This window comes from Ruditapes philippinarum, unplaced genomic scaffold, assembly GCF_026571515.1.
Source record: "Ruditapes philippinarum isolate M1 unplaced genomic scaffold, ASM2657151v2 ctg69_1_1_1_1, whole genome shotgun sequence".
Classification (NCBI taxonomy): Eukaryota; Metazoa; Mollusca; class Bivalvia; order Venerida; family Veneridae; genus Ruditapes; species Ruditapes philippinarum.
In genome coordinates, this window is record NW_026862474.1 from 614,017 (window position 1) to 635,713 (window position 21,697).

Sequence of the window (21,697 nt, forward strand, 5' to 3'; positions counted from 1 at the left end):
AGCAAGTTTGCACACTTATAGCCTGAGACAAGACACATGAATATACAATTGAAATGTAAAACTCGATTAAAGAAAATAGAGTTTAAGAAAACCTGTTTCCAGTTGAAGATCTGCAAGAACAAGTTTAGCCAGTAACAGGTTTAATAAGACGTTCGGAGAAGATTAAAGTGGATTGGTCAACATTGGGCACATTTTTTAAAAATACTGTTAAAACAATAGAAACGTATCATTTGAAATTTACTGACAAAAATGTTTTATAAAATATTGTTTTAAAAAAGATAAATATCAAGTAATTTACTATGAACATCTATATGAGATATCATAATTTGTTTTAGAACACTTTAATATCTGTTGTATAAATACTGGCAACATGTATTTATGGATCATGTATCTAACACTTGCCAACAACATCCATTTATAAATATTTCATGTTTTTTTGTTATGTCTGATACTAAATAATATCCACATAATTATTCATGTTTTTACATAACTTCCATGAAAGACCAAATCAAAGTACATGTACTGTACTTTTTGTTGGAACATGGTCGCATCCCGGAAATAACATTGTTTTAATTCATAGCGACACTTTCTTACGCAAAAATTGAAAGAATTTGTTAAAACCTTGGTATATTTCTACGAGTTTATATAATTGAATACTGAAAACTCAATTGAAAAGTATTTGTTTTCTTGCATTAGCCCTTACCCTGCCCGAACCGGAAATGATTAGCTTTTGCCACCATTCATGCAGTCTGGGTAGGTTCTACATTGTTGGCTGGCCAACTCTAAACTTATCTTGATATCCCCAAAATTTATAATATGCAGTTCCAAAAGAGTCCAATTTAAAATGTTGATATTGCATATTGTATCAATATAAACGAGTAATGCTAAGCTCTCGTGATCAGCATATATCATAATACGTTAATAACTTATATAAGTTCATATCTATTATTTTTCATGAAAGTTATGTGTAGCTTTTTCAATATTCGGCTATTTCCGGCAACTCCGGTAATCATTGATACTCGACGAGGTTTATCGAAAGCAGATTTCTTTATTTTTTATTTAAGAGATCCATTTTTAGCTAACAGTCATTTTCGTTCATTTTTTAAATGTCATTTAAATTGTTCAATTTCTTATCATATCATCCTGCTCATAAATTCGTTTTGTGTATAAAATTTCATTTTAGCGTACATTAAAAACTTCGCTAGTTATGAATAGTCTAAAACTTATAATCTTTGAGATGACATTGGATATACAAATCAGTTAGCAAACTACTTGCAAAACGGATATTATTTTGTAGTGTATAAGTACATATTGTAATGGCCAGATAATGCCAAGGTCATATTTACTGATATGATATGATCTAAATATTTCAAGATGTCGGTTTAGTTATATAATTATGTTCATTTTACTAAGAGTGAATCATATCTGTACATAAATAAAAGTTATGACAATTTAAGCAAATTCAATAATTTGATCGTGATGGTCAATGTGAATTTCGTGTTTCCCCGGACTCATCTATATTTATGGAGATTCATCTATATTTATGGAGATTAACAGACTCGGACTTGAAATGAAATAAGTTCTGTTTAAACCGGCGTATTTGACAAAACATTTTGTTTTTACCAAATATATAAATCAAATGTAATTATAATTTCAGATATGGAAGACCAAAACTTGTACGAGTACGAGTATACAATGCTATCCTCTCCAGCTAGCCTTGTCATCAACTTGGACTCACCCGAAGTTTGCAGTGACGCAAGGTCTGTCGAAAATGAACCGTCGCCTGCTTCCAATTCACTGCCGTCATTTAACGTATTCAAAGAAACTCGTACGATATCTGATAATGCATGCTGGTACAGGTTGCCTTCTGTCAGCGAAAGATCTGTGACACCTCCAAACGAGGCTACTGAAACTTACAGGTCAGGGTATCGTATTGTAACACGGCCAGCGATTGGCTGAAAAAAAGTGCAGGGAAAACCGTATGATTCAGTTTATACATGAGGCGATTGGATGAAAGTGGGGTGTTTTTAAGTATAAAAACTAATTTAAAAAGTAACACTACAATGTTTTCTGAAGAAAATGAAATATTTCATGAGTCTCTGTGATAATTTTGACTTGGATATTTGCATTTATAAAAAGTGTATGTCAGTCCTGTGATCAGCAGAAAATTTCAATGAAATGGGGGGTAATCCTCTTTGAAGTCAATTTGCAAAAAATTTGGTCGGCTACCCCTATATAACAGGAACATTTTTATGTGTCAGGCATTTCATTCTGCTAGAAAAAATACCTCTTTAGCATGAAAACTGAATTTTAAGGTAGGATAAGGGACCATTTCTTATAATGTAAGTCTATGGAAATATCAATGTGAGTGTCTGACCTAAAGAGAGAGAAATTGGAACTGTCATTATTCACAGTAGAACTTTGTCTTCATTGATTACACCATGAAAAGCTGATATTTTGGAAGAATGGATGTATACAGCCTGTCTAGGTATGATATTTCATTATTTCAGTGCAACTGTTGGTGTTTACAGCAGATAATGTGTCAAAGGGGTCAATCTACAAGCATTGTTTACATATGAACAAGAGTATTAGTGTTACATAAGAGTTTATAATGGTTTATATTTTCTTTGAACAGTGAATTTGAGTGATAATCAATTGGTGATATGTTGATGATGAATAATGTAGACCTTGGTCATTAAAAATATTTTTCAGATTTCAAAGAAATGCTGTACATTGGCTATACACATGCCAGGTTTGAAGACTTCATGTATAACTTGACAGGACCTGATGTAAGCACATTGGCCACTTTTGATGGGTGTTGCAGGTATATCATTACAAATGCATATTGTCAGGTTCAAAACTGATATATAATAATTAAAAAAGTTTAGGGTGCTGTTTCGATTAACTTTTCGACTTTATTTAGGGGCGGAAATTTCTTCGCTCGGCACTAATTTTTACCATTTTGCTCAAATATTTAAATAGAATGTCACAAATAAATTGCTTCTTTGTCTGTTTCCTATATAAGAATGTTTTTTGTTTCATTTCCAGGCATAGATAGCATTAAAGCTTCAAATAAATATCATTTTAATGCTTTTGTCTTAAAATTTACTTGGTTTCAGGGCATGAATATCAACACATACTTAGAAATTCAAATCCATTGAAAAATGTAGCATAATTCAGTTAGGTTGCTTCTGAATAGCCTCTTATTATGTGGTTAAAATGCAAAATAGTGATAAGAATTTATTGTTTTCTATTTGGTAATACATATTTACACACTCACAATTGTATAATGCCATAGTTTTTAGACTTTATGTCTGTTTAATGCATAATTGAATGTGCATCATAATGGCCAAGGGTAGAATTATTTTGTAGAAAAGTTTTATTGATAAGTAAAAGTTGATCTACTTTTTCACAATCATATCAGGCACAATTATAACACAGCTTTAGTGTCTGTGATGTGTCTATAAACAGAAAAAGCACTTATTCTGGTAGATAAATGTATAAAAAGGGTGTGATTATGCACAACTTCAGTGAATTACCTCCCTTTATTTATTGAGAAACTTAGATAAGTGCATAAATTCTAGTTTCTGGCTACCTAAATGAGAAAAATATACACATTACTGTCCATTCCAAGTACATTTTGGTCTGAAGAGGTGATTTACATGTTAAAACACCTGAAAGAAGGTTTCAATTGTCATATTTGACTCCAAATGAATGCAAAAATGACCAAAAAATGGGTGTAGAAGTCAAATATTAGGCTTTTACTGTGCTGTTAAATCCAGAGGAACTTGGTTTTTCCATATATTGCATTTCTTTATATCCATGTAAGAGAGAGAGACAAAAAATATAAAAAGAATTTTGGCATTTTATTGACATTAAGGCTTGTATTTAAGACTATATATGCAAATATTTGGAGTAGAAAACTATAGCAGGGCAGTTTTGAAATACCTAGTTACACCCAAAATGTTGCTATGTGTGTACAAATAATGTGTAATCCATAATCAGGTCATTATACAGTAGTTATTAAGTATGTTTGCTAAGCTAAATCTTCATTCAGGAAGTCTATTGGTAATAAAATGTTGAAATTTGGGTGAAAAATCACTTATTTTGATATGGGTGGGGTGATAAAATTGCTCCCTGCTGCATCCTTTTGTTACAAAATTAATATTTTGAAGCACTTCTGTAATGAGAACAGTGTAGTTTTGCTATCTGTGTGATTTTATGGAAGTTGTTACAAAATTGGCTTCAGAATAATGAGTTAAGTATGAAAATCACATGCTAAAATTCATTTTCAGAATATCCGGAATGCGGCATAACGGCGCTTGTTGCAAAAAAGGGAACTTCAAAGTTTTAAATGACTTAAGAGTGGTGAAAATGCATCCACATTATTGGTAATTGTATATGCAACTTCATTTATTATTAGATTTTAGAATACTAAACATTTAATATTCCCTTTAGGTCAGGGTATCGTATTGTAACACGGCCAGTGATTGGCTGAAAAAAAGTGCAGGGAAAACCGTATGATTCAGTTTATACATGAGGCGATTGGATGAAAGTGGGGTGTTTTTAAGTATAAAAACTAATTTAAAAAGTAACACTACAATGTTTTCTGAAGAAAATTAAATATTTCATGAGTCTCTGTGATAATTTTGACTTGGATATTTGCATTTATAAAAAGTGTATGTCAGTCCTGTGATCAGCAGAAAATTTCAATGAAATGGGGGGTAATCCTCTTTGAAGTCAATTTGCAAAAAATTTGGTCGGCTACCCCTATATAACAGAAACATTTTTATGTGTCAGGCATTTCATTCTGCTAGAAAAAATACCTCTTTAGCATGAAAACTGAATTTTAAGGTAGGATAAGGGACCATTTCTTATAATGTAAGTCTATGGAAATATCAATGTGAGTGTCTGACCTAAAGAGAAAGAAATTGGAACTGTCATAATTCACAGTAGAACTTTGTCTTCATTGATTACACCATGAAAAACTGATATTTTGGAAGAATGGATGTATACAGCCTGTCTAGGTATGATATTTCATTATTTCAGTGCAACTGTTGGTGTTTACAGCAGATAATGTGTCAAAGGGGTCAATCTACAAGCATTGTTTACATATGAACAAGAGTATTAGTGTTACATAAGAGTTAATAATGGTTTATATTTTCTTTGAACAGTGAATTTGAGTGATAATCAATTGGTGATATGTTGATGATGAATAATGTAGACCTTGGTCATTAAAAATATTTTTCAGATTTAAAAGAAATGCTGTACATTGGCTATACACATGCCAGGTTTGAAAACTTCATGTATAACTTGACAGGACCTGATGTAAGCACATTGGCCACTTTTGATGGGTGTTGCAGGTATATCATTACAAATGCATATTGTCAGGTTCAAAACTGATATATAATAATTAAAAAAGTTTAGGGTGCTGTTTCGATTAACTTTTCGACTTTATTTAGGGGCGGAAATTTCTTCGCTCGGCACTAATTTTTACCATTTTGCTCAAATATTTAAATAGAATGTCACAAATAAATTGCTTCTTTGTCTGTTTCCTATATAAGAATGTTTTGTGTTTCATTTCCAGGCATAGATAGCATTAAAGCTTCAAATAAATATCATTTTAAGGCTTCTGTCTTAAAATTTACTTGGTTTCAGGGCATGAATATCAACACATACTTAGAAATTCAAATCCATTGAAAAATGTAGCATAATTCAGTTAGGTTGCCTCTGAATAGCCTCTTATTATGTGGTTAAGATGCAAAATAGTGATAAGAATTTATTGTTTTCTATTTGGTAATACATATTTACACACTCACAATTGTATAATGCCATAGTTTTAAGACATTATGTCTGTTTAATGCATAATTGAATGTGCATCATAATGGCCAAGGGTAGAATTGTTTTGTAGAAAAGTTTTATTGATAAGTAAAAGTTGATCTACTTTTTCACAATCATATCAGGCACAATTATAACACAGCTTTAGTGTCTGTGATGTGTCTATAAACAGAAAAAGCACTTATTCTGGTAGATAAATGTATAAAAAGGGTGTGATTATGCACAACTTTAGTGAATTACCTCCCTTTATTTATTGAGAAACTTAGATAAGTGCATAAATTCTAGTTTCTGGCTACCTAAATGAGAAAAAAATACACATTACTGTCCATTCCAAGTACATTTTGGTCTGAAGAGGTGATTTACATGTTAAAACACCTGAAAGAAGGTTTCAATTGTCATATTTGACTCCAAATGAATGCAAAAATGACCAAAAAATGGGTGTAGAAGTCAAATATTAGGCTTTTACTGTGCTGTTAAATCCAGAGGAACTTGGTTTTTCCATATATTGCATTTCTTTATATCCATGTAAGAGAGAGACAAAAAATATAAAAAGAATTTTGGCATTTTATTGACATTTAGGCTTGTATTTAAGACTATATATGCAAATATTTGGAGTAGAAAACTATAGCAGGGCAGTTTTGAAATACCTAGTTACACCCAAAATGTTGCTATGTGTGTACAAATAATGTGTAATCCATAATCAGGTCATTATACAGTAGTTATTAAGTATGTTTGCTAAGCTAAATCTTCATTCAGGAAGTCTATTGGTAATAAAATGTTGAAATTTGGGTGAAAAATCACTTATTTTGATATGGGTGGGGTGATAAAATTGCTCCCTGCTGCATCCTTTTGTTACAAAATTAGTATTTTGAAGCACTTCTGTAATGAGAACAGTGTAGTTTTGCTATCTGTGTGATTTTATGGAAGTTGTTACAAAATTGGCTTCAGAATAATGAGTTAAGTATGAAAATCACATGCTAAAATTCATTTTCAGAATATCCGGAATGCGGCATAACGGCGCTTGTTGCAAAAAAGGGAACTTCAAAGTTTTAAATGACTTAAGAGTGGTGAAAATGCATCCACATTATTGGTAATTGTATATGCAACTTCATTTATTATTAGATTTTAGAATACTAAACATTTAATATTCCCTTTAGGTCAGGGTATCGTATTGTAACACGGCCAGTGATTGGCTGAAAAAAAGTGCAGGGAAAACCGTATGATTCAGTTTATACATGAGGCGATTGGATGAAAGTGGGGTGTTTTTAAGTATAAAAACTAATTTAAAAAGTAACACTACAATGTTTTCTGAAGAAAATGAAATATTTCATGAGTCTCTGTGATAATTTTGACTTGGATATTTGCATTTATAAAAAGTGTATGTCAGTCCTGTGATCAGCAGAAAATTTCAATGAAATGGGGGGTAATCCTCTTTGAAGTCAATTTGCAAAAAATTTGGTCGGCTACCCCTATATAACAGAAACATTTTTATGTGTCAGGCATTTCATTCTGCTAGAAAAAATACCTCTTTAGCATGAAAACTGAATTTTAAGGTAGGATAAGGGACCATTTCTTATAATGTAAGTCTATGGAAATATCAATGTGAGTGTCTGACCTACAACGCAAACCAATCTTCTGAAATAGACGTCATTTCCGGTGAAATAAAAGAGATTACTAATCGATCTTTTGATATGGACAATATTCTTGGTACTGAACGTAATTGCTATAGTCCACGTCATTCTACACCCGCAAAAGATGTAGGCCTAAACATCACATTTACACATCAAACGCTGGAAACAGAAAATCCACCCCGATCTAATGTAAGTGACTCGCTATATCCAACATTTACCACGGACGCTCAGTTGAAATCCACAGATCAAGGCCAAGTTTGTGATGATCCAAATGTGTACAAACGACAAGAAGACAAACCCCCTTACACATACGTAGCAATGATTATAGTCGCCATTTTGAATTCTGAGGAGAAAGAACTTACGCTTGCTGGCATTCGTGATAAACTTATGGAGATGTTTCCTTTCTTTAGAGGCGAGTATACGGGATGGAAAAATAGTGTCCGCCATGCTCTCTCAAACAGTAAATGTTTCTACAAACTACACAAAAGTGATGATCAAGAATCGGCAGTGTCGTCTGTATGGAAAGTCAACACAAAGTATGTGAAACATTACACGTTTAATCGACAAGCCAAAGGACCAAAGTATCAACATTACAAATTCACTCTACAGGATGAGCTTGGCCTCCCTCCTTTTGATGATTCAAATGAATACAATTTGGAAAAAGACATTAATCTACCACCAAAACCATGTTTCCAAGGTGATTCCGGATCACTTACCGGAAGTGTGTCTGACTTTCTGAACGCTAGAAACGACTCTGTTCCAACTCCACAGAGCACAGTATCTGACTATGATAGTGCATATTCTAGTATTATTGACAAAAGGCCATCTCTTAAACGTAAACATTACGAGGAAATGACGTCAGCACAGCAGACGACAGCTGAATTCAAAAGGCAGACGACATACTACAATTACCCACACTATGGATATCAGTACCCACAAGGCGCCTATCATCCTACATACTATGGGTCAAGTTATTACAATTCTACTCCCATGACTGTTGGTGATCAATGGTCACGTGACTATAATCAGTATGGTTACCCGCAGCAGTACAGTGCTCAAGCAATGAACGTTAATGCATATTCCAAAGAGATTCTTGCCATGAGAAACTTGTGGTGGTCTTATTATAATGGAATGGTTCCCCGCAGCTCTCATATCCCACAGAATACAACTTCTAGTGATTGGTACCCTTCTGTTGCCATAAACTTAAGCAAACGTGATGGACAGAGCAAGTAAACGAAATGTGGTCACATGAACAAAGAGCATTACTACAGTTATAGTGTGTATAATTGTGTTAGGTAGATATGAAACTGGATATCAGAACTCATGTCTTCAAATGACGATTTGATATGAGAATTTGTGTTGTGCTATATGTGTATGTTTATACTTGCCATATTGTATTTGAAATAAATCATCATTTTGTAAAAAGATATGATTATTTTCATTGTTCCAGTTCATAAAAATGCATATTCTATTTGAAATAAATCATCATTACATTTTGTATTTAGTAAAAAGATATGATTATTTTTATTGTTCGAATTCATCCGAAGGCATATTCCATTTGAAATAAATTTGTTTAAATTGTTTTTGTTATAAAGATATGATTATTTTTATTGTTCCAAATCATATTCTTTTTTTTAAATAAATCAACATTCCATATTGTTTTTAGTAAAAATTTATAATTATTTTTACTGTTCACGTATATTCTATTTTAAATAAATCATAATTATGTCTCCCCCACCTCGGGGGGAGACATATTGTTTTTGCCCTGTCCGTCCGTCAGTCCGTCCGTCCGTCAGTCCGTCAGTCCGTCCGTCCATTCTTCGTTTCCGGACGATAACTAGAGTTCCTTTTGACCTACAGCCCTCAAACTTCATAGGATGATTGGTCTTATAGAGCTGATGATCCCTATTGTTTTTGGGGTCAGTAGGTCAAAGGTCAAGGTCACACTGACCGTTGGTCAATTTCTCGTTTCCGGATGATAACTAGAGTTCCTTTAGACCTACAGACCTCAAACTTCATAGGATGATTGGTCTTATTGAGCAGATGATCCCTATTGTTTTTGGGGTCAGTAGTTCAAAGGTCAAGGTCACAGTGACCGTTGGTCAATTTCTCGTTTCCGGATGATAACTAGAGTTCCTTTTGACCTACAGCCCTCAAACTTCATAGGATGATTGGTCTTATAGAGCAGATGATCCCTATTGTTTTGGGGTCAGTAGGTCAAAGGTCAAGGTCACAGTGACCGTTGGTCAATTTCTCATTTCCGGATGATAACTAGAGTTCCTTTTGACCTACAACCCTCAAACTTCATAGGATGATTGGTCTTATTAATCAAATGATCCCTATTGTTTTAATGGTCAGTAGGTCAAAGGTCAAGGTCACAGCGACCGTTGGTTAATTTCTCCTTTCCGGATGATAACTAGAGTTCCTTTAGACCTACAACCCTCAAACTTCATAGGATGATTGGTCTTATTGAGCAGATGATCCCTCTTGTTTATGGGGTCAAGAGGTCAAAGGTTAAGGTCACAGTGACCATTGGTCATTTTCTCATTTCCGGATGATAACTAGAGTTCTTATCAGTGAGGACATTTAACTATTATTGATATATCAGTTGTCTGGTTTTATATACTCTGTTCTTTTATCTCCATTTCCATTCCTGTTTCCATTCACAGTTATTCTCAGCAGTGGGGGAGACATGCGCTTTTTTACAAAAGCATCCTCTAGTTTCATATTGTTTTTAATAAAAAGTTATGATTATTTTTATATCAATTCATACATAAGCATATTCTATTGAAAATAAATCATCGTTCCACATTGTTATTTAGTAAAAAGATATGATTATTTTTATTTTTATTTGATACATATCACCAAGTCATTTTATTATATTTTTTTTTGTAAAAAGATATACATTTTATTGTTTAGATTCATACCAAGCCATTTTTATTTGAAGAAAAAATCACCAAGTAGTATTGTTCTTTTTTCTAAGATATTTTTTATTATTGCTTTAATCATACCAAATCATATTCTATTTGATAAAAAAAAATACCTGGTCATTTTGTTTTTGGTATAAAAATTATTTTCATTGTCTCCATTCATACCATATTCATACTAAGGCATATTTTTTTTTAATAAAAAATACTAATTCATATTGTTGTTGATATAATTTAAAGTTTATTGTTACAGATTTAGTGAGGTGTTTCATGGCCCAAATCAATACACCAAAATTTGTTGTTGTTAAGGGACTCCACTTAGTTTTGTTGTTTTTTTTTACATGAGGGACTACTTTGAGACACTACTTTAGTTTTGTTACTTAACCCGAAGTCGAAGCAATGGATTGATAGCTGTTTCTAATGTTTAGCAATTAAATTTTAAATGTAAATGATTATGTATATTTATAGTTGACTCAGTATTATGTTGTAAATAAGTTAATATAAATTCAGATTCCCGTGTAAAACAACAGGTACAATAATAAAAGTTTTTGTATCAAACTCAATTTATTTCCTGTTCATGTAAATAAGTAAATGCATTTTTTAATTAAGCAATAGTTAACTTTTTATTGAGATTTTAGATGATGTTTATGCGTTGTTGTAAGCAAATTATCTTGATAAAAACATTATGATCAGTATTTTTAATGATGTTGTTCATTATATCAGCATACATCCAGATTAGTTCTTATGAATGTTGTAAAGTTGTAAAGTATAAAAATGAAGTGATTCAACTATTTGCCGACAAATTGTCAAAATAATCAAATTGTTTGTTACTGCATTAGTAACGGAATAAAATAAAGTTCAGAATTTCGTCCGAATTCTTAACATATGCTTATTTCTTCGTCAATAAATTCATTTTTCTTAACCTGTTTATTTTTTTATTCAAGATTTATTTAAATAATTTGGAGATGTACCGCTTTAAGATGATATGGGAAAAAACAATAACAAGGTGAAGTTCTAATTACAAAACTGGTAATAGTTGCTTACGTACATGTCGGTAAATACATGTACATTGTTGAGCATGCGCAGTCATGCAGTCATCTCTTAATGTTTTGGATTATTTTGTTTTCATAAGTAATTCATTTGATACACCTTTTCAAAATCACTTTCCGCATATCTCTAATATAGTCATATTAATATAAAACCATCTGTCTTTTGTCTTTTTTTGTCTATATTTTCGGCAGTATAAGTTTACAACTTTTCATTGGTGGACATGTTCTTTCAATTAATAAAACATTATATATGTATCTCTTAATCATTTTATTATAAGGCATTAAACATTATTACCGATTACAAGCAATTTTGTTACTATTTTGTTTTTATGATTAGTACAAATGTAAAAACATGTACTATCATGTCAGTATCAACTTTGTCACTGTTGTTTTATTGTTCTTAAAGTCTGTTTAACATTGCTATATTATTATGAGATGAAAAGTGCATATCATAAATAAAAGTATTAAACTGAGTTGCTTGATTTGAACACTTATCCATCGACAGTTCCTGTATAGTCTTACAATTTACACGACAGAGATCAAGAATATATTTCATCTCACACCAACTTAATCATGAATAGAGAAACATTGTGTGTGTTAACTTAGTTTATTTATCATATCCTTTTGTTTGGTTTTATGGCACACCAGCACAGTATTAGGTCATATGGCCCAAAACAGGAAAGATGGTTTGGGCTAACTTCGGGTTGCTCCAAACCAACACCAGGGATCAAAACCACCTCACCTGCTGGAGCTAAGTAATAGAAAGAGCATCGAAACACGAGGCTATCTGATTTGTACGAGGGGGCGTAGCCCCCGAGTATAAATCGGATTGCCGAGTGTTTTGATGTTCTTTCTCTCTTGTATCATAGTCAAACATAAATACACGTTCCCTGACGACACAATATGAAACCCCAGAAAAAAGGAACCAATGAACGAGCATCTAAATATGATATCTCTATCGCTATCCCTTTCTCTGTCGTCACAATATGTAAACCCCAGACAAAACGAACCAATCAATGGGAATGCTCTGGAGTGCGGGTAACTAATACCTGCACTCCAGTTAACGCACTGTGCATGTATATGTATACGATTTAACTCTGACACGTTTTCAACAGAAAGGTCCCCAAACTATGATACAAGAGATGCATAGACTCTAGATATTCAAGCCCATAATAGTCGCCTATCATTCAGAAATAAACGGTCGCTGCAATTTTTATGCTTCAACCATCAAAGGCAACCTCTCAGTCACAGTTATAACTACATCGTGTCGACAAATTATGTAAATTTAAAGTTATTTTAAAAAAAATGTGCAGGGCATATTTATTTAGCAAATCATTATGTTTTTTACAAATCGAAAGTATGAATGACGGTTCATCAATTTTGATATTACGTCACTCGTAAAATTACTTTTTTTCCGAAGCCCACCAGATGAAAAAAATCACTACATACAATAAAAAGCAAGAACAAATACAAATGTACACCTAATCTCTGCATCGATTCTTAAATTTTGCTCTAATTACCAGACATGAATTTTCAATCACACTAATATTAAAATACACTTTTTTTCTTTTATTACCTCTTGTTACCTATTATGCAAAAAATGACGTGTGAGAACTACGTTCAATCCTTGTTGTTTCCGAGATGATTGTGTTCAATCGGCAAGGTGTTCTGAATAAGACTGCTTCTGTAACTCAGCAATGTCGCATTACTCATTGCCATCTTACTGATACTTTACATACAAGCAGCAGTAAATGGCCAATATTCCCACTCCCACCCCCAATGATATACCAACACAATTTACTAAGTCCTTTAGAATTCAGGAATTCACGATTTCATTTTTCACGAATTCAGTTGCACGAATTAATGATTTCAACTTCACAAATTCGCGATTTCAACTTCATGAAATTGAAATCATTAAATTATGAAGCTGGATTCGTGAATTCATGAAGTTGAAATTGTTAATTCGTGAAGTTGAAATCGTGAATTCATTAGGTTGAAATCGCGAAATCACGAAGTTGTAATCGAGAATTCATTAAGTTAAAATCTTGAATTCACGAAGCTGAATTGTGAAGTTAAAATGGCCCACCGGTCTTTCGTAGTAAACAAGTTTTAGCTTTCCGAAACATTCATTTTTAATTACAACTGAACTAAAACCTAATTGTATTATGAACTATTTCGCATGCCCTGATGGTGGTTTTGGTAGTTTAGTTTAAACTTTATTTATTCAATAAATTGTACATAAATGACATTTACAAACATTGCACAACAATGTCATTCAGACTGGATTGGAAAACAAGTAAAACGACACTTATATTAATTCCTCTCCAGTAAAAAATAATTTTCAAGATAAAGATACAAAAATGTTGCGGTTAGATGTAAGCTCTTTGAATGTACTTGTAACAAAGAATAAGAGAATATAGATTGTTGAATTATCACTAAAGGGAAACTAAGGTAAATTATGGTGAAATGCTAGATGAAAGGAGAATGCAAGGAAAGAAAAGATTGAATATATCGAAGTTTGATACTTAAGATATACTTAAGATTAACATGTAAAAAAATATATATTCATGAGCGTACGGAAAGGCCAAGTTTTCGTCAAAAGAGAGATGTTCACAAACAAAACCCTCTTTCAGAATGTCCAAAAATTATAACACAGTCGAAGTTGGTAGTTTCCCCTCGGGATCATGGCAGTAAGATATTTTGAATCCATTGGATCACAGTTCAGCCACCGCATCGTTCCTGGGCAGGCTTTCAAGCAGTTTACCTCACTTTCGGTTCTGTTTATGTCAGAGCAGAGGTACAGTGCGAATGACCTTAGGAAGGATTCATGATCAATCACAACAGGGGTCGCCCCATTCACAACCTAACGCTATACATATTGAGCTAATCGGGCGGCGGATGCATCCTAAACAGAAATACGGAGCGAACGTGTCTTTGAATATTTTAAAAACATTTTTTGTAAACAAAATTTATTTCCCAGACAGTTTTAAATATGCTCAACACATTAATCACACATAGATACTCATGTCGTCTCGTCAATACGTATGTATTTTTAAATCAACAGGTTGGGCTGAAAACACAATGTAAGTTCATTTTATTCTGCAAACATTTTTTGATAAATCTAATAAACCTAATGGCTAGGTTTGATCCTTCCGATTTCCTCGAATTTTCTAAACACTTTTGCATTGGTCTGACGTTTTAATTTCTTTAAAAAAAACAACAAAAACAACTCGCAGTTTACGTACGCATCATTAGCAGTATGATGACCGATGTCACGTAGCGTTTTTCGTAAATCTGAACAACTATTATGACGTCACGTTAGAGGATGACGTTGACATCTAATTTCTCATGACGTTAGTTACGTCGATTATACAGCAAGCGCTGTAGTCGATTTTTTTGCTATTTCAATAGATAAAAATGCTGTAGTAAATTAATTTGAGCTGTAAATTGAGTAAGAAATGACGGCGTGTGCCGTTCAAAAACATTTGTCGCCAATTAGCTACGGAATGTTTCGTGCTTACAAGGAACCGCAGCCATACATTGGGTATGTAGAGTATATTAATCATTCTTCCTTAAAGTTTTCTGTCCGCATGAAGAGATGATTAAAGCCACACATATTCGATTAAATTAATAGTTGAGTCGGCCAGACATCTTGTTTTACTGATTCATTTGTACGCCAAAATTGTCCAGTCATCATGTTTTACAAAATTTAATAAATAAGCATTCTTAATTCTTAAAATAATGTGAGATACGTCTTAAATTATATATTTTGTAACAATTTCACATCTTTTTCTTCTCGTATCTAATGAAATGATAGTTTGAAATATTTTTGTGAATGTAGAATTATGTATCAGACTAGCTAGATAAGACATCTATTTTTTATAATAAAAACACTGAGGTTTAAAAGTCTAAAACATGAAATTAAAATTTCTTACATAGATAAGCTGGGGCACTGAGATCTGCAAAATATTACAATGTATTATGAAAAAGAAAGATAAATAAAAAAACAAACAAAACTCGTATTTTGTGGGTTTTTTTTTTTGTTTTCACAATTAGAATAATCATTTTTGAAAAGCTCGGTGTGGGAATGACCTGAAAATTTGTACACAAGTTATTGGTCTGGACTAACACCAAATAGTACACAAATCTGGGAAAATATTTCTAGTACCGTCATGTCAAGAAACCTAAATTTTTTCCAGTCCCGTCAAGAAATCTCAGTGGAGTCCCTTTAACACTGCCTTATTTTTCCTGACTCCGGAGGCGTGCTCCAAATGCGTTCATCTGGTTGCTTGTATTTCATCAAAGTAGATGATAATATATGTCTCGATCAATTTTCAGTGACTTGTGTAAAAGTTTACCTCCCCTGCCAGGATATATCATCCCCGGTTTAGGACGTTCACGATGTTCACTATGGGGAGAAGATGATGGACGAGCGCATTTCGGTTATACCAGATAGTATGTGATATTTATGCATTATTTTAATTTAATTCGTGAAGTTTTTTTTGTTCTATTTTTAACAAAAAAAGAGAAAAACAGAATCCCAAAAGAAAGCCCAACACGGCAAATATGTAAATGTTGCAGGCTCGGTTTGATCGAGCCTGTCCATGGACGGCACTGGAATGTTCAAGTTACCCGCTAGCACCGGCTTAAGCAGAATTCAACATTTAACATTGCTTAGAACTTAAACATGAAAAATGATGACAATTTGAATTTTGAAACATCCGCAGATGTGTTCTTATGGCTGTCATCATGGAACCTTCAATGTGACACGTTAGTGCCATTTCACGAAAAGTGGCAAATGTCCCCCAAGTAAAAAAATGCATGTGTCGTAATATAAGTAAAACAGAAAAACTGACGTTAAAAATTCTTGTCTTAAATATTTTTTCTACTTGTTCTATCATCAATCATTATTATCATATACTTGTTCTATCATCAATCATATCATCGTCCTTACTGTACCTGCCATTATCCGTATACATTGCATTTATATAATCATCATCGTTGTCATCAATCATATTGCCGCAATTTTCTCATCCCAATCATCAGCAAAATATTATGTTAATAAGAATAATAATATATTATATTATTAATATTATAATAATAATATTATTATTATAATATTATTATTATTATTATTATTATTATTATATTATATATATTATATTAATTATTATTATTACATTATATTATTATTATTATTATTATTATTATTATTATTATTATTATTATTATTATTATTATTTCATCAGTAGCAGTAGTAGTAATGGCGACAGTAATAATTGATCATATTTTATTACCACTGAGAGTCATCTCTCATCCACATCCTTACAATCATCATTATCATCATATCATCATCATCATAGTCATCATCATTATCATCATAATCATCATCATCATCATCAGCAACAACAACAACAACATCATCATCATCATCATTACAATGATAATAGTTATCACCATAGTTACCATAATATCACCTTTTATCAAATTATCAAATCACCAACGTTGTCATATACTAACGGTTATTATGATTATTTTACCTTTTTGTCAATGTTCATGTCGAGAAACGCATACAGTAGAGTATAATGTAACTTTAGTTACAAAAAGAAAGGCAATAACAGATGTTACAGAGAGTGGGTTTTTTTCAGCCGCAATAGCTATGACTTCTGCCACCCAATACCTGATAACCCGGAGTATTTAAAACATCAAGGTTACATGTAAGTCATAATTCTAAAAAATTACTGTAAGTCATAATTATAATAAATACATGTAAGTCAAAATCGCTCGTTTCTATTATAACGATTCTTTCTAATCATGACGACACTAAATATATACCTATACATGTACTTTTAATGCATGACTGCATTAGTAGAATTTTCCTAGCGCAATACAGGAGACAAAAATATCCTTAGTTTAGCAATATATGTACGTACAACTTTAAATACTATCTCTTTTGTACATGCATCTTGTAAAACCGTATTGGCAAAAATAATTACAACCCATATTGTTGGCCACACGTTGACTTGTTTGAATTTCATAAATTTAAAACAAACATAATAAAATAATTCTCAATCTAAATCTATAAGTTACATAAATAACTGCAGACCTATTTGATCATTGTTTTCATTTTGTGAAGGTTCCCCAAACCAAATGAGCTAGATTTGACAGTACTGAGGCATCCTTCCACAAATGCCAGGCGAAGGGTTCCGAGAGACTCGACATGGGAGGTGTTTCCGAAAAATAACGCATCAAGACTTCAAGGTATTTATAATAATTCCTTCCTCTTTGCTATAGGCCATAAAACATTTTCTTATCACAACAAACGCTTGAAGTTTAATTCATTAAATGTTTGGGAACAAGTATAATAGATTTTCTTCAAAAATGATTTTGCAGACGGTCGGAGCGTTCTTGGGGACGCAACACGAAGAGCAATTGAAGACAATGTCACAAGATTATATAGAACTACACGTACCAGCAGTACATTTCAAGGTAAATATTCTTACTTATAATGTATAACTCTTCTACATATATTACGCTTCTTGTATGCCTATTCATATATTTGCTTTATCACATACCCAAAAAGGTAAAGTTGCATTGACGCGCCTATAGTATAACACTAACATTTAGCGCGTGTTAACAATTCATACCTCGCACAAATCATATAGCCTTATGTTTCGATGCTATTCCTATTACTTTAATCTCTATTATGAGTTCGTCTAAATTAATATTCACCCTATCACTTTTCTTATTCTACAGTTCACGACTTCACCTTCTTACAGGTTAAAAAATCATGATATCCCTTTTGCAATTTTATGATTTTTGCCAAATCTATTTATCAATTTATTATTTGTATCTATTTTAAATACGTTTATATAATTCCTTATTGTACCAGATACATCTGACTTTATGATGGCTAAAGCACAACGTGACGCTCAGTATCGCCTTTCTAAGGGCCATGGCTATATTGAAACCCCTACTTGTAGTCGGATTCACAATCACCCGGATCCATGTCATTATTGTTGGTATGGCGGTTGCAACAAAGACTTTGAGACAAAACTAGCCGAGTTCCAGTCTAAACTATACGATTCAGACGAGACTGGTTACGTTGGCGGTAAAACTGAAAATACTTCTGCTCAGAAAGATGACCTTGACCATGCACATAAAAACAATTTCAATACGACAAACGGTCCGGGAATCTTGGAGACTCAAACACAGGTTTGTGGTTGCTTAAATGATACGTGTAGTATATGTATGAAGAATAAAACAGGCATGGATACCCGAAAAGGTGTTATTCAAGGACAGGGAGAAAACGCAAAAGCAGATGACAAGACAAACGAGTGTGCCCAAGCTGTTAACAAAGATACATTTGGTCCTTGGCAAGACTCCTTGAAAGAAACATGTTGTACTGAAGAACCGCCAATCTTGACAAATAATTATCGGTTCAAACTTCCGTCGTCTGCTTATTGTCAGAACGCACAGCACGAGTACGAGTCTGACCTAATTTCCCAACAGTATAAACCTATTCCATTTGATCAAAGGGAGTTATTATGGCGAGCAAATGAAGAGTCGACTAAAGAGCAAAGGGCACACAATTACATGCAGGAAGTTCCTTTATCGTTTGTCCAGCCAGTTTGGAAGCAGAAATCTCTCAATAGCTGGACTAACAGAGATGAGAACAATCTACGAATACCCTGTATTACAGACATCATTGGTAGCTCTCGAAAAACTGATGCACATAGAAGGTAAAATACTGAAATAATTTATTATTGTGGTATATAAATATTTAATTTTTACTTTTGGTTAGGTATTAATAGAGTAAAGTTATGTTAAGTATAAAATGCATTTTATAATATTTTTTGCGCTTATTTTACTTTATTTGGACTCGTAGACACGCCACTCTTAAAACCATGAAATCAGGTTTTCTATTTCCGGATGCTCATTTTGTGCACTAAATCGGAGGTATGTGGTGCTCCATTCTGATGATTTTGATTTTTTTATCAAATATTTTCAAAGATGAAAACTCTAATTCGATCTTTCTACTTTTTTAACGGTTGTATTTTTTCTTTTCCCTACGACCCGTTTCGGTGAAAACAGCTTGTATCTTGATAAAGCATGTTTCATTTTATATATCAAAGTCATTTTACCTTTTATGTTTGATCATTATAACACCTCTGTTGACTACCAACAGCTTCTGGTAAAGAATCAGTGTGAAAGAGTAAATACTGCAACATTTATTCAATATGATTGTCCGGTGCTATACAGGTATGTCATTGTGATACAGGTGCGCGCCGTATTAGAAAAACAATAGACAATATACGTGTATCATCTTATGTAATCGTAATTTCACATATTCGATAACAAAGCAAAGAACACCATTAAATAGTAAGGGAGTGAAGGTCGTCAATAAAAGCTACTGGATACAAGTCAATGATAATTTTACGACAATAAGGTGAACATTTACGGTCAGAAAGTGTGTGTGTGCGTGTGTGCGTGCGTGCATGCGTGTACGCGCGTGTGTGTGTTTTGTTATTCTCAAACCGGGATTTGGGTTTCAGCGCCAGACAGGAGTTATGCTGATTTGTTATAGGTTATTTTTTATTTTATATGAAGTTAATTTTATATTTCCAAGATCATGTCTAACCTATTTTAGCGAAATATGTCAAGGAAATACCTCTGACAGTCAGGAATTTCTTGAACAAAAGATTACCTTACGCATAATTTAATGATTAGTTTTCTAAAGAAAGATTAATGTGTTTATACACTTGAAACCTTCGCACTAACGTACATACTAAAATGCGCGCACCTGCAGTAGCAGACGACAAACAAATAAATACATGTATATGTTTTCCACATTTCAACACTGATACTATACCCGAAGCTGTTCGTAGACATAACAACTCAATTTTGATCAAATATGATAGATGAAATGAGTTTAATGTGTAAAAAATAAAGATTTTTATCATAAAAAATAATTTTATTCTATTGAGCTGAGAAAATAAACACACACTTTATACTAGCAATAGTAGCCAGGAAAACGATATACTTTCCCTTGCATCTTTTATCATGCTAATTATGCTTCTTTCACCTTCAGATACCATTTAGAACACCCGGAACTTGTTTCTGACCTCCGTGATAACAGAAGGTATGCAAAACGTGTACATTTCCACGGTTATAGTTCATCTGTGTTCCGCTGATATCGCATTTACTGATTTAGTTCTAATTCTTTTGGCTCATATAACATTCTTTTGGCTCATATAACATTCTTTTGGCTCATATAACATTATAAAGCATTTAAAATAGAAAACTCTTCTTTGTTTTCGTTCAATATCCAGATTCTTTTTGTATGCTCTTTGCAGCCTCGATGAGTTCCGTGAATGGCATACTTAGCTCAAAGAAAAGGGAAAATATTAATACAAACAATCATTTCTAGCGACATTAAGACATTGCACCCGAAATCGTGAATGTATTAAAACCAAAGGGCAATTTCACTTTTACACATTTTACTTTTTAAAGTTTAAGCCTAAAACAGTTTTTCTATACATGGTGTAATGTAAGAGTTACTGTCCAAAACCACGCCCCATCCAATTCACCTATAGACTTAGACAGATTTCAACAGTACATATATTAAAATTTCATTGAAGTACATATATTAAAATTTCATTGAAGTACATATATTAAAATTTAGCATACGCAGATGTGTTCATATCACAGTTATCATGAAAATCCGCATTAAGTTCCTACATGAGAAAACAAACGGTGGGATTATAAAAAGTAAGATTGAGAGATGATTAGATGTAATTAAGCCTGCGTGAAACATTTAAGTCGTATTGGCCGTCCTTCATAGATCGGAAACATAACATCTATGGTTGACGTTCACAGTTTTGTGGAATGTGTTCCCTTCATCGCTGAAATAAAGGATGTTTCCTTATGAACAGCTCTCGTTTATTGTTGACAGTACTATCGTCCTACTGGCATGGCTAGTTTATGTTCTAGAGTCACAAAAATTATCTCATGTAAGATAAGTACCATTTATGCAAAATCATTATTATTATTCGTGAGGCACTAATTTTCTTGGTTTTCGTGGAAAGGCCAATTCACGAAATTAAGACCCAACGAAATTTTATTTCGTCTGCTGGCAGATTATTTTGTATTACTTTATTTACACTTTCCATTTTGAAAAAAATAAACAGTAGACGAACTTAAGAACCCACGAAAAGTGTTCTTTGTGACATAGCCACGAAATGTCATACCT

The 21,697-nt window shown here is 32.8% G+C and overlaps 2 protein-coding genes and 1 long non-coding RNA gene across 4 annotated transcripts; all 3 read left to right on the forward strand.

The window, feature by feature from the left end:
- The first annotated feature begins 1,927 nt into the window (after nt 1-1,927).
- On the forward strand, nt 1,928-6,978 carry LOC132719233 (uncharacterized). 2 transcript variants are annotated; one of them, XR_009624188.1, is made up of 5 exons: nt 1,928-2,488; nt 2,713-2,824; nt 4,296-4,391; nt 5,252-5,363; nt 6,833-6,978. It is a non-coding gene; the product is annotated as an uncharacterized LOC132719233 (long non-coding RNA). The 2 variants fall into 2 exon arrangements; XR_009624187.1 differs by lacking the exon at nt 1,928-2,488 and having other exon boundaries at nt 2,603-2,824.
- Nucleotides 6,979-7,457: 479 nt separating this feature from the next.
- On the forward strand, nt 7,458-9,010 carry LOC132719231 (forkhead box protein F-like). Its single transcript, XM_060702987.1, has one exon. It carries the CDS (start codon nt 7,530-7,532, stop codon nt 8,700-8,702), a length of 1,173 nt encoding a protein of 390 aa, XP_060558970.1. The 5' UTR covers nt 7,458-7,529; the 3' UTR covers nt 8,703-9,010.
- A 5,789-nt stretch (nt 9,011-14,799) lies between these two features.
- LOC132719235 (uncharacterized) lies at nt 14,800-21,632 on the forward strand. The gene is made up of 7 exons (XM_060702990.1): nt 14,800-14,989; nt 15,784-15,900; nt 17,094-17,162; nt 17,582-17,706; nt 17,839-17,934; nt 18,338-19,187; nt 20,537-21,632. Exons 1-7 carry the CDS (start codon nt 14,904-14,906, stop codon nt 20,637-20,639), a joined length of 1,446 nt encoding a protein of 481 aa, XP_060558973.1. The 5' UTR covers nt 14,800-14,903; the 3' UTR covers nt 20,640-21,632.
- The last annotated feature ends 65 nt before the right edge of the window (nt 21,633-21,697 follow it).

Coding starts and splice junctions, on each gene's coding strand:
- LOC132719231 (XM_060702987.1), top strand. CDS start 7,530: ATGGACAATATTCTTGGTACTGAACGTAATTGCTATAGTCCACGTCAT.
- LOC132719235 (XM_060702990.1), top strand. CDS start 14,904: ATGACGGCGTGTGCCGTTCAAAAACATTTGTCGCCAATTAGCTACGGA. Junction 14,990..15,783: donor GAACCGCAGCCATACATTGG/GTATGTAGAGTA, acceptor ATCAATTTTCAG/TGACTTGTGTAAAAGTTTAC. Junction 17,163..17,581: donor TTAAAACATCAAGGTTACAT/GTAAGTCATAAT, acceptor CATTTTGTGAAG/GTTCCCCAAACCAAATGAGC.